The sequence below is a fragment of the Aulostomus chinensis genome, chromosome 12, assembly GCF_037954235.1.
Source record: "Aulostomus chinensis isolate RoL2024-O1b breed Wild chromosome 12, RoL_Achi_v1.0, whole genome shotgun sequence".
Taxonomy (NCBI): Eukaryota; Metazoa; Chordata; class Actinopteri; order Syngnathiformes; family Aulostomidae; genus Aulostomus; species Aulostomus chinensis.
In genome coordinates this window covers 9668358-9681273 of record NC_141331.1, presented here as the reverse complement: position 1 = coordinate 9681273, position 12916 = coordinate 9668358, and the positions used below count along the sequence as shown (strand labels likewise).

Sequence of the window (12916 nt, the reverse complement as noted above, 5' to 3'; positions counted from 1 at the left end):
GCAAGGGTGGAGGAGAGGAGGAGAGGAGGAGAGGAGGAGGAGGAGGAGGAGGATGAGTAGCAGATGGTATGGCATTGTCTGGATCTTCAGCTCTACAGCTTTGCCTATGATGACATCATTTGTGGAAACTGACTTTGCAGCACAAAAGGAAATGAATGTGTGGTAACTCTGTCAATTCATCCCTCTCTTATTCATAAAATGATTGAAAATATCAACTGCTATTTCCCATAAATCCAAAGTGTAATCTGGTTTTAACAGAGGCAAGATTAAGTCTGTGTGCAATCACTGTATAGAAACACAAATATTCATATTTTTGCTATATGCAGTGAATTTAAACATTACAACTCCTCAGAATAGCTGAAAAATAATCATACTGTGTAAATACTTGACCCGTCCTGGCAGCTCTTGTTTATACCCATGTAATACATATACAATTATCATGTTATACATATATAACTCTGGGGTTCATTTAAAAAACAAAAACAAAGGTGCTGAAGGAAATTTGGTAAGGATGATATGACGATGAATTACCCATGAAACATGTCCACAAAGGCCAGCTAGAAATATATTAAAAATACTATTTCCGAACAATAGCCCAATATCTAGACGTGATTAAGCTTCTTTACAGGCCCTCTTTCACAACACAAACCCCAACATTTACACCTTCTTCATGTTCAGCAACGTCTGGATGATATCCCTGGGTTTCAACAGTGTATATCAAGGTGAAAACCTACGACTTCCGCTACCTCTTTTCAAAATAAAACTAAATTTAAGACAACTAGCTGTGGCTTTTAGCGAGGTCGAGTTCAATTCTTACGTGCCGCGGTGGTAATACTGTATATAATTAATGGACGGATATAAACCGCCAATTTAGGAGCAACGTAGCTAGTTAGCATGGAGTCTGGACAGCTGAGTGCCGCTCTGCTTACCAGTGAGTTCCAATGCTAATAGCTAACGTTACTTACAGCACTGCCACGAAAGCTTGAACCCATACGGCGGTGTTAGCTACATTAGCTTGTGCTGCACGTCGTTAGCGCGTCTGTACAAGACAGGAGCTGGTGGACATCCTCATCCTCTGTCGTGACCAGGCCGAAACGCTGCCTGAATTCAACGTCGGGGCATCTTGATAGACAAGTTAGTCCCTTACTAAACACACTTTTGTTATGTGAGCCCGTTAGAACCTCCACACAGCAGGTATCCGTCACCAGCGCAGCACTGATGATGTTCCTAGTCAGTAGCTCCTGACTGCGACTACCTGGATGCTAATAAATCATGAAATACTCACCTGGAGTGAAGCTTGTTATGGCAATGTCATGCAGCGACTGTGTCACTGGAGTAGGGGTGGTGTTTGGCCACGGCGGTCACCCAGGTCGAGTAGCTCTCCACCTACAGAACCCTCTCTTTGCGAGCAGCACCTCCGTCTGATCCCTCCACACTGCAATGGTGCTGAGCCACAGCGCAACACGATTGGACGGACTGTGCGGCGGAAAGAACTCGGTGCATTTTGCTGAGCCGAAGCTCCACCGACCTGCAGGGGGGGGCAGGCGTGAGACGTTCCAGACTATAGGAAAACTCAGTATCATAATTAAGACGGGCCTAAGAAATGTACACAGGATGTGATTGAACAAAACGTACGTGGGATTGAAAAAAAGAAGAATTAAGCATGTAGCAAGAGCACAATAATACAAAGGTGCACATTGTCCTGATTGTTTACATACCTGGATAACATTGGACTTTTACTTGTAGGGGGAGTGTTTTCACAGTAGTACTCTCACTATGGTTAGTGATCCACATAAACACTGGTTCAAAGATGTTGTCATAAATAGAAGTTATTAAATGTCGATTAACAAGGTATCAATGGCTTATGGATAAATTATAATGAATTCCCAAGAATAATTCATGAGTACATCCTGTAATAAAAAGAAAGAAAGGACAAACCCTCTGTCTTGGGTGCATCCTGCTATTTGGGAAGAGGCTTCATTTCTAAATGTTGGTGGCGTTTCATTGGTTTCTCACTTTCTATTATAGAATCAAGTCTGAATTTACACATGATAATACATCATGAGGGAAAGATAAGTGACACGAACGGCCAACAAGTTATCAGATACAGGGTTTGGTCATCTGTAGCATGGAGAAAAAACTGCAAGATACAACACATCAGTTTTCACAACTTCATTTAAATTTGATTAAATAAATCGATGAATTATATATATCTATATATCTATATTTTCCCGCTTTTCACTTTTCTTTCTTATCCAAGCCCCGCCTCCTTGTTTAGTTTCCCTTTCACTTAGAAGATTGCAACTTGCTATGGCACTGTGTCTTTAACTATGAGAACCAACATGCATGAAAGACTTTTAGGTGAGGAAGTATTTCCCTATAAATCATCGGAATTTTAGATTCTTCCCTTTGACCTTTCAAAACTCTGACGCTGCCTGAGGTAGGTTTCTGACTTCCTGTCTTTACTGTTTGACGCCATAGTCGTCTCGAAAATATAGACCTCACGCCTAATCTGGTCGGTTTTCTAGGGTTTGTCGTCTCCCCTGCACCGATGTCTCTTCCAAATGAAAACCAGCTTCAATGTATTCATCAAATTTGTGAAGCTCTGAGCGGCGGTGAACGAAGGAACGTCTTCTATCTGTGTGAGAGCTCGAACACGGATAACAGTGTGGCCAGTGTGAAGGAATTGCTCCAGTCCAAAGTGTTTAATTGCAGAGACGGACACCTCTTCTTGGCAGAGCTCATGCTGCATTTGAGGCGGTATGACATCCTGAGGAAGGTGTTCAGAACCAGCAGAGACGAGGTGGAGACGACTCTGAGGTCCAGGCAGCTTCTGCCACGATTCAGGTGAGATGCACATGGATGAAAAGTCCCTCTCTTAGCGTTTTTTCTCCTCCACAGCCTTAAGGTGACATGAGAATTACATAGAAATAGAAAAATGTGAAAGAGACTCCTACATATCTTGTCCTGTTATTCTTCTGTTCGAGGCTGTGGACACTGTGTATTAGCAGATTCATGCACATACTGTGTGTGTGTGTGTGTGTGTATGTGTGTGTGTGTGTGTGTGTGGGAGAGAGAGAGAGACTCTTGGCTTGTTTTGTCTTTGATTAATTCCATGTGAGATGATTGACATTGGTGAACACACAAGGAAATAAAAATTAATTTATTCAATCAGAATTTTCAGTGTATTTAGCTATTTCACATCACATCCATTGATAACTTTTTTTTTTTTCAAATGTCATTTCAAGTTACTTGATTTATGACATCACAAATCTTTTTTGGAAGCCAATCATGAAAGTTCTTATTTTTTTAAGATTTTTTACTGAGGGAGAGGATGGCATTTTTTTCAGGGTTGTAATGTGGAGACTATAAATTCTGCAAGCACTGTGTCACTCACAAACATTGAAGTATTTATTTTCACCAGCACACATACGTGTTGGTAGGGATTATCACACACGTGAAATAACCATCATTGTTCTTCAGAGTGTTGATGACTAATATAAGTGAAGACATGGCAGGGGAAGATCTGGACAGCGCCAAATTCCTGTTAAGCTGCATGTTGACCCATGACAAGATTGAAAAAGCAAAGGTGAGTGTCTGGGGGGGGGGTTGCGGTTTCCCTTCACAGTTGTCAAGTGTCTGTGCTACACGCTGTCGTCATGTGAATTCCTGTGTGGGTGGGGAGTTTTGGTGTAGTTCCTCTTAAAATATTTAGCCCCTGCTCCAGTTTCACTTCAGTTTTAGGGCAGAATTCTCCTCTATGACAGAATTTCCTAGATCTCATCATTGAACTGGAGAAGCTGGATAAAGTTTCACCTGAAAGCGTTGACTTTGTAGAGGAATGCCTGAGAAATATCAGCAGGAATGACCTGGCCAAGAAAGTCAATCTGTACAAAATGTCAGGTGAGAAGAGAATTTCCTTGTATATATGTGAATATATACTTTATGTTAATGCTGGCAAAGTCTGTTTGGAGAAAAATGTGTTTGATAACTTCTGATGGAGGTACTCTAACACTACCCATTCACTGGGAAGTGTAACTACACTTCAGATTGCCATTTCCCTGACTGTATGTTGAACATGTGCGGTAGAGATTATTTTTTTCCCACATCTGAACAAATGCAAATACAGAAAGCACTCGTTCCTTTGCATGTCATTTGTTTCCTACCTGCAACCAGGTCGGAATGTGACCTCACTGCAGTCACACCACACTGCTTAACTTGGAAAGGGACCGAGACGGTGTCATTGAGGTGGCTTCTGGACCGGTCCCATCCACTACCAGTAATTGAGCTAAGCTAACTAGCGCTCAGTTGATCTCTGTGGCTCTCAGGTCACACAAACACAGAGGAGAGAAAGGTGTTCATGACTCTAGGGAGCATATAAAATAAGTGTATTTCCCAAGTAGAACTACTCAGAAGAATATTTAATTACCGCTATTTACTCGTCTTTCTCTACACAGTTGTGACATCCGAACAACATTCATCAACAATTCAACAGCAAAGGTTCAGTGCTCCTGTGGGTAATAGCACATCAATTCATGCTTATCCATTTTCTTTTTCTTTCATAAAATTAAATACTCATGAAAAAACATCTGTTATTTAGTCTCCATCCACCACCCCAAATAGTTCTCATTCTCGACAACAAAGAAGATCTTTTCCCTTTGGTAAGACTGGCTGGATTTTAGTCATCAAAACAACCCATTTCATTCATTTCCGGCAAATATTAACTTTTCACCTGTTTGATTTCAGAAAACTCAGCAGCGTTTGCATACCGGGAAAACGACTTTCAGGTTTGTCCTGTGATGGGTCCAGTATTTGTCACCATGCCAGTTCATTAAGTGCAATTACAAATTTCTCTGATTTCCCCTTTGTGTTACAGAGTCCATTAGAGTGGTACAAATTTAACACTGATCCCAGAGGAGTGTGTGTCATCATAGACTGCGTGGGTAATGATGGAGGTGAGATATAAAACACTTAGTAGAGACGGGTATGTTAACATTTGGCCTTTATCAAAGCGGTAAACAATGGTTGGTTGAATGTGTTGCCATGGTGTTTCACATTATATGACAGAGGATGGTTTTGGTGTCAAATTTTGTAAAGTGTAACTACACTTCAGATTGCCATTTCCCTGACTGTGTGTTGAATATGTGCGGTGGGGATTTTTTTTTTTTTTTCCACATCTGAACAGATGCAAAGCACTAAAAGCACATCTTCCTTTGAATGTTATTTGTTTCCTACCTGCAACCAGGTTGGAATGTGCCCTCACTGCAGTCACATCACACTGCTTGACTTGGAAGGGGAACAAGATAGCTTCATTGAGGTGGTTTCTGGACTGGTTGGTTTGGTTCACACCAGAGTACATTCACCGCTTTAACTTGCACCAAAATACACCACACAAGAGTTTGAATGAAAGCTACTATTTCCTGGGTTTTGTAAGCACCCTTAATCCCTTAATTCACAGAGTTTAGCACCCCATCCATCCATCAATCCATCCATTCATTTTCTGTACTGGTTATCAGTTAAGGGTCGGGGGGGGGGGGGGGGGCTGGAGCCTATCCCAGCTGACATTGGGCCAGAGGCGGGGTTCACCCTGGACCAGTCTGTCGCAAGGCCATCAGGAGCAATTAGGGGTTCAGTGTCTTGCTCAAGAATACTTTGACGTGGTCACCGGGGAAGTGATCCTTTTGGGTGCTAGATGGCCACTCTACCTCTGAGCCATGCCGTGTGAGTTTAGCACCCAATCCAAACAATTTGACCACACCTCTAAAGAATTATGTCTGATTTAAAATTATAGCCGAAACAACTATTCAAATAATGTAATCACAGAAAAGAATGAATAGGGAGCTCTTTGTCTTTTAAGGAATGTTTTAATGGGTTCATTTCATTGTCTTATGTGATCGTATGGCAAATCGAAGTCTTGGACTGACTGCTGAGTGATCGTTAAAAGCTGTTTTCCTCTTTCCTTACTCCCCCAGAGATGTTGGAACATACATTTAAAGCTCTCCATTTCAAGGTGGTCCTCCACAAGTGGCTGAGTCTGGATGAGACCCTTTCAACTCTCAGGGACATGTCTAGAAAGAGCCAGAACCATGAAGGTGATGGCTTTGTCTGTTGCATCATTAGTCGTGGCACAGACAGCCATCTCCTGGCCACAGACTCTTACAGTGAAGGTTTGCGTCTTGACAAGGTCAGGCGTCTTTTCACTGCTGATGCATGCCCTGTGCTGGCTGGCAAACCCAAACTATTCTTCATCCAAAGATACAGAGTCCCAGTGGTCCAGTTCCATGCCAGGATGAACCACCGGGATGAGAACCTTGAGACAGATGGGTGTGACTGGATGCCCAGGGGTGATTTTATCCCCACAGATGCAGACGTTCTGTGGAGTCACTGCTGGACTGATGAAGGGCAACTGCAGCAAGGACACCATCGCTCAGTTTACCTGAAGGCTTTGACAGACGCCTTGCACAAAGGCCAGAAGAGGTACAGGAATCTACAACGTCACCTTTTCATGCAGCTCCCATATGTCTTCTTTGTACAGGTCTAAACTGTTGTTTGTGTTCCGACAGGAAAACGCACCTGGTTGACATTCATGTCGAGGTGAATGGAACCGTCTATAAACATAACAGCAGGAGCCCTGCAGAGGAATACCACATCAACCTGAAACACACTTTAAGGAAGGAGCTTTACTTTTAGAGCGTTAGAACCATGTTGACATTTAACTACTATATGATGTGAGTACGGTGTGCTAACACAGTAGTACAGAATGCACTGTGTCTAAGAAGAACCCCTTTTTTTTATTGGGTGCACTATGACATCTACTGGTTGTATAAAATCCAAACAGTGAATAATAAGCTTTGTTTTAAACGAATGGAGCAACAAGATGCTACTCTAAAAATTGACTGTCTTCTTTTTAAGAATTCTGAAATTCTTTGATAAGATAATATCTTCAAATATAAATTTAAAATTGCATGTTGTCAGACCAGAAGTCTTTAGAGTGAATAGATAAATAGATAGAATAGATAAATAAAAGTTAATAAATAGGACAGTAGTTTCAAATTAAAAGATTTGAGCATAATTTAACCAACAAAAAAAAGCCATTTAGCTCCACAACATAAGTGAGGAATAATGCTGGATGAGATGTTCATTATCAGCTTTCATGGGCTACAAGTGAGCCCATGCATATAATACTTATTACATAGTGCACCCATGGAATAAAAAAATATATTAAAACTACATAAAAGACAACAGTTTTTTCTCACAAATATACAAACATATGGTCACATGTGGTTACCCTATGTGTTGTTTTATATACATAGGCTCTTGTGTCCATATTGCTAGTAATGTAATATACCTGGATTTTAATTAGTCCCACCTTCTTAACTTCTTTTTTACCACTTTGATAGTTTTGACTCGGTCTGTTTTTGTAACTTATTTGAAATATATTTAATATCATATACAGCTCGTTTAATGTCAACTAGCATTGCTCTCTTGAAATACAGTGCAGCTAAAATACGTTGATACACTCATATGTGTTTTTACTTTCATATGTACTTGTATGTGTTGCAATAACGAAATCATTTATTTGTACTTTTATTTGAGTGCGTATTGTTTTTTTTATGGATTTTGTTGGTTTTGTATGTATTTTGACAAGTGGCATTCATTAAAAAAACAATTAGAAGCATTGATATTAATATATGTAAAATTTCTACATGCAGCTTTTTTTTTTTAAACGAGGTATATAAACGTATGCAATGCAAAATAAAAAGGAAAAATTTGAATGTTTCTGCTCCTGATAGGGGAAAGTAGACATTAACTCCTGCTTTGGACTTTGAGAGCGCATGTGAGAGGGTTTGATAGTGTGTGTGACAGACTTTGATCGTGTGTGTGAAACAGTTTTATAGTGCATGTGAGAATATTGCTGTTATTTATGGTTCAGATGGTCTCACGTAGGGCGAGTGAGGCACTGGCAAAGTTGGCACCACAAATGTACCCATCGTTTACATGTATTGAATTTTTTTTTTCAGCCTGAGCTGGTATCTTTCTGACTAATGTTCCTTATTTCTTCTTTTAAAATGTACTTTACTGCTAACCTGGCGGTAGTTTGATCTACCTTGACAACCGTCTTTGTATAAAGCGCTTGTTTTAGGTAATGTGAGTGTCACAGATATGCCCATCACTGGTGTGTTTGCAGTTTTAGTTTTTTCAATGTGTCTGCTCGATTAGACTGGGCTGTCTTCCACCCTCAACCATGACAGCCTAACCTCCAAAATAGAGGGTAAGGAGATAAGATACAAGAGGCTGTAAAATTGCGTGAAAGCATGTAGTGTTTTTTTTCACAATAATTGAGTAAATCATTGCAAAATTGCAGTTGAATAAACAATCCAGCACAAGTAGGGCTGGTAAATCCACCTGTTACATATGCTTTTAACATACTTTTAAGCTTTTTTCCCCCTCAAAAAAACCAACATAAAATCCTGTTGTTTCTGTATTCCACTGATATTTGCAAATTCTTAAATGATGCATGCAGTTCTCCCCAGCATCATATTCAATATTTTTCTATGCAGGAGACTCGTTAGTCAAGCACCTTAACTGCCCTCCAAGCTTCATCTTGATCCCCCTTCAACCTCGCATAAATGCGTGCTGCGTATATCTCTGGTTGTGTCAGTAGGAGGCAGACATGTCACGTTTGGAATGTCTGCATGTAGCACACGAACGCGCACACAGACACGCCAGTAAAGCTCGCGGGCGCGCACGGCAGGAGCTGCCGTTGCTATGATGCAATGGCGACTGCGCCGTGGGAAACGAGCGATGAGTTGAATGAGTTCTCCCCACAGTTGAAGTGAAGCAGCAGCCGCCGTCATTCAGTACTCAGGCTGTGCCGCGGGACAGACAGCAGGCTCGGAGACCCCCCTGTCCTGCTACGCTACATGGAAACACACAGCCAGGTGTGTGTGCTAGCGGCAGAGCTAGCCGTGTCATGACGTTTGGGGAGATTTACACATCTGTACACCATTGCAGCGAGAAGCACCAACACCCTCTTTTATCCCTGTAGCCGAAACCAAGTGGAGAGGCGGTATTGTTGTTGTTTTTTTGTTTTTGTTTTTGTTTTTGTTTTTTTTTATTTTTCACGTTAGGGTGCGTTGTCCTTTTTAACCAGCGACCTAGTCGTGCTTTATACTGGACCAGGAATGGCAGAGAGAACCTCCAGCGGTCTGCTAACGATGATGTTGGAGCCCACGCCGGCTGTCGCTATGACGCTGCCGGCGGAGGTACGGGAGAAGCTGGCGGAGCTGGAGCTGGAGCTCTCTGAAGGTACGGTGACATGTTAGGAGTTACTGTGTCCCAGGCTTACCGCTTGTCCTGGAGAGGTGCTGGAAACCCTGGTTCATGTGGGGCTATGACAACTATCAGAACCACCGCCCTTTTACTGCTCATGCTTGAACACATGCCAGTATTATTATTGCATAGTTGTCATCGTTATAGAATAAACTTCTGGTGTGGTTTTCGTTCCTCGTCTTGGCAAATGCATCATTAGACGTGTCCGTGTTTTGTTTTCACGCGCAGGGAAGATTGACAGGCTTCAGGGAAGTTTTGAGTCCGCACGTCCATGAGTCCAAAATGTCATCAGAGCTGATCAGACGTCTGTCTTGTTCAGTGTCAACAGCTGGGCTGACACACCCATGCTGCTGTTCTGTGAGGCTCTTTACCTCACAGGCCTGTCTCCACAAAACAAACAAACAAACAAACTTACTAACTAAAACAACAAAGTTTAGAACTTAAATGAGCAATCTAAGTGATATCCTTCAGTATGGTAGGTCCACAAGTATTAATTTCATGAACCCAATTCAGTTTAAAAATAAAAGAGCTATTTTTTTTTTGTAACTGCTGGCCTTCAAAGGCTGTTATTTAGCGGATATTATACTTTCTTATTGAGCCATGAAATTGGAAAGTCAAAAGGAAAGTTGATATGGGGAAGAGTTTCTGGAATATTAGTTGATAGATTATAAGTGAACATGTAGTAGAGTTGTTCCTTACCATGTGCCAACTGGCAAATTCTGGGTAGATATTGTAAGTGATGTTAAAAATAATCATTTGAGTTGAAAAAAAGAGGATTTTTTTTTTCATTTGTTACTCTTGTGCCAGTGAACAAATCAATCGAGCAGAAAAAAAAAATTCAACTAAGTATGCATAGCAATACTGGCGCATCATTGGTATCGGCAGTTATTGGTCAAGCTTTTATTTGGCATCATTTGTGAGCTTTTCCAATTTTTTTTTATTTTGAAAAGTTACTTTTTCAGATTCACAAGGTTTACATGCACTTTGAGTATCTAAAAGATGTGAATATTATGAGGGTTTTTTTTTTTAAACAAAAAATGATAGCGTCAGTATCAAAATCTCAGTCGAAATCGGTTGCAAAAGATCTGAAAAAAGAATCCAGTGTAGTGCATCACTAAACTCTCAGTATGTTATCACACCGACTACAAACAAGGACAATTGGAACCTTACATTGTTCTGAACCTTTAATGCAACCTTTCACATCAGCAGTTGAACACTGGCCGCTGTCACCTGTGAATGTCAACCGATCGGCTGGTGGCAGTTAGATGGAGACCGAGATGTCTGCATCTATAAATATTTCCCTTCCAGATGCAACATCTTTACAGTTATTGCTTAGCTGCTCACTCACATGCAAATGTCCCAGAGGAAACATCTTTTTTTTTTTGGTCCAGCCTGCATCACATAAACATACCCAAGGACCCTTTTAACATCTGTATTTGATTTTGACAATTTTGTCACACACACACAGGTGAGCATTTGAGGATCAGCCCAGCCCTAAATGTATGTCCCCCCTGTCTAAAAAGAATCCACTCCTGAGAGAGCAGTTGGATCTAAATATAATCTTGATAGGCTCATACATGAGCCTGAACCGTATCAGAAATATGGATCAGGGATCTATGATCTCCAGATAAGTTGATTTTCCTGTGGTGAGACAAAGAAAAGAGGAAGTTTTAGCCGGAACCTTTTCCCTTAATCATACCAATAACCCAACACATGCCACACCACACTTGCTACACTTTATTTAGCACTAATGACCTATTTTATACAAAATGCTGCCATCATATTTAGGATATACAGCTGACAGGAGACAAAATGCATCCAAACATGCACCTGCTCAAAGCCCTGTACACTAAGAAAGAAAAGACTCATTTATTGATGTGTGATTTCTTTATTTGGTATTTGCCCTCAAGCGCAAAAGTCATTGTCACAAATCTGGATGTAACATATACCTGGATGTTCTCTGAACACCTTGAAATATTTTAGCCATCTGGACCCCCATGAAAAAAAACATGAAATGCACCTACGTGTAATTACTCCAAACCACTCATTCTGCTCGGGACCTTTGTTTTGACTATTCGAAATCAAGTTTTTCAAGACGTTATTGCAAATCCAACGTAGCCTGATTACAAGTCCACAAAGATGAGTTGAAGGAAGATTTATTTTGATGATGTTAACTTGCTCCAAATGTATCCCAGTCTGGCCCAATGATGTTTAAATTACAAAAGCTTCTGTTCCATCCAGTCTATCTGTAAGCAGATTTTTCCTCACAGTGCCTTCATTTCTAAAACATGTTTGTGACCACACAGCATCAGTAACTGTCCCCAAACCTGCCATTTATAGCTACTCCAACACGATGTAAAACACAAATCAGCTCTGTCATATGGGATCTATGATAGAGATGTAAATAAAGATAGAACCACACAACCAATACATACAATTGCAGCTTCGGTTACACAAATGAAACCTGAGTTATGAAGAGGGTGCTTGTCTTCCACAAAGCTTTTATTTTCCTGTTGGCTCAGTGAAGCACATTGAGTTTTCTTTAATCGGTTGTCGCACATGCTGAGTCGTGGTAAAGTCGTATTAGTCAGTTGTCTTCATCATTAGGTTTTACTGGGTTCTGACCTGAGGGTGTGACCCTTTGTTTAAAAGGTCAATGCTGTTGTCCTAAAAGTACAAGAAAACCCTCAGAACCACGCTGGATTCTGTGTCGAGTCAGGTTTCTAGCAGCACCATGCCAGGGATGGGGGAAAGATCCAAGGTGCACAGTTTGATAAGCTGCCACTGAAGCTGCTAATGGAATAGATGTGTTTTCCGAAGTGGCTACCATACCAATCTATATCTGTCCAGTTTCCTTTTCCTGCTCTCTGCATGTCACATCCTGCCATGTTGGAGCTCTGATAGCAGCATCTCTCTGACCCATTTGCCGCCTTCTTCTCTTCTGTCTGGATTCCCTGCTTGCTCATCTTGTTCCCACTGTCCTTCCTTTTCCTCCATCTCTCTCTACCTTCACACTTCCTGTCTTTTCTCTGTGATCAAAGAAGAAAATGTTATCCCTACACTAGAAAGGGGAAATCTGGCTCTTTTAGCACTATCAAGCCCTGTTCCTGTATGCTGCTGCAAACTTTTAACCTCATGATGTTGCCCTTTGTCTCTTCCTTGCACCCTGTCTCCGTATAGAATAGATATCTTTAATGGAAAATCCTGCATGTTTCCCATCCTCACTCAATGAGCTCCTCTCACAGGGAGTTAAAGTTTGACAGTCTGTGTCCCATAGGGGGTCACATCTTGGTTTTTAGTATGCACGAGTGTTCGGGAGCATTGTATTATTCATGAATTTGAATGAATATGTCATGTATGTTTTCTTAAGCAGTTTAGCAGCAGCAGCCTGTGGAATAACACAAATCTTTGACAGTCGAGCAGCTCCGCTAGATCTTCTTCCAGCGTCAGCAGATTAGGCTCACTGATGTGAGAAATAAACAATCTGTGCCCTCTTATTTGAGGTTAGGACAAATAGTGGGTCCTTCAGAGAGGCCCTTTTTTCAATTTCTCTTTCTGTGCTGTGTTGTTAGTGACCCCAGAC

The 12916-nt window shown here is 41.2% G+C and overlaps 3 protein-coding genes across 13 annotated transcripts in view; 2 read left to right on the top strand and 1 right to left on the bottom strand.

The window, feature by feature from the left end:
- The window catches only part of LOC147251949 (hyccin 2), a 42696-nt gene extending 41186 nt beyond the window's left edge, over window positions 1-1510 (bottom strand). For 3 of the 4 annotated variants that reach the window (XM_086219985.1, XM_086219989.1, XM_086219986.1), the window contains exon 1: window positions 1286-1510. The gene's annotated coding sequence lies outside the window, so the exon portion shown is untranslated. The remainder of the gene's footprint in view (window positions 1-1285) is intronic. The other variant, XM_086219988.1, reaches the window with a different exon arrangement.
- A 764-nt stretch (window positions 1511-2274) lies between these two features.
- Window positions 2275-8412, top strand: LOC147251948 (CASP8 and FADD-like apoptosis regulator). 3 transcript variants are annotated; one of them, XM_086219983.1, is made up of 10 exons: window positions 2275-2440; window positions 2529-2847; window positions 3484-3589; window positions 3768-3903; window positions 4458-4513; window positions 4601-4661; window positions 4747-4787; window positions 4877-4955; window positions 5973-6477; window positions 6564-8412. In XM_086219983.1, exons 2-10 carry the CDS (start codon window positions 2552-2554, stop codon window positions 6688-6690), a joined length of 1407 nt encoding a protein of 468 aa, XP_086076109.1. In that variant the 5' UTR covers window positions 2275-2440; window positions 2529-2551; the 3' UTR covers window positions 6691-8412. The 3 variants fall into 3 exon arrangements, with proteins under 3 accessions (XP_086076109.1, XP_086076108.1, XP_086076110.1); XM_086219982.1 differs by having other exon boundaries at window positions 2284-2361; XM_086219984.1 differs by lacking the exons at window positions 4458-4513; window positions 4601-4661 and having other exon boundaries at window positions 2284-2361.
- Window positions 8413-8782: 370 nt separating this feature from the next.
- The window catches only part of dip2a (DIP2 acetate--CoA ligase A), an 82485-nt gene continuing 78351 nt past the window's right edge, over window positions 8783-12916 (top strand). For 4 of the 6 annotated variants that reach the window (XM_086219972.1, XM_086219974.1, XM_086219971.1 and 1 more), the window contains exon 1: window positions 8784-9309. In XM_086219972.1, coding sequence (XP_086076098.1) covers window positions 9186-9309 — 124 coding nt within the window. In that variant the 5' untranslated portion in view covers window positions 8784-9185. Of the gene's footprint in view, window positions 9310-12916 lie in introns of all 6 variants that reach the window. The other 2 variants (XM_086219969.1, XM_086219968.1) reach the window with 2 other exon arrangements.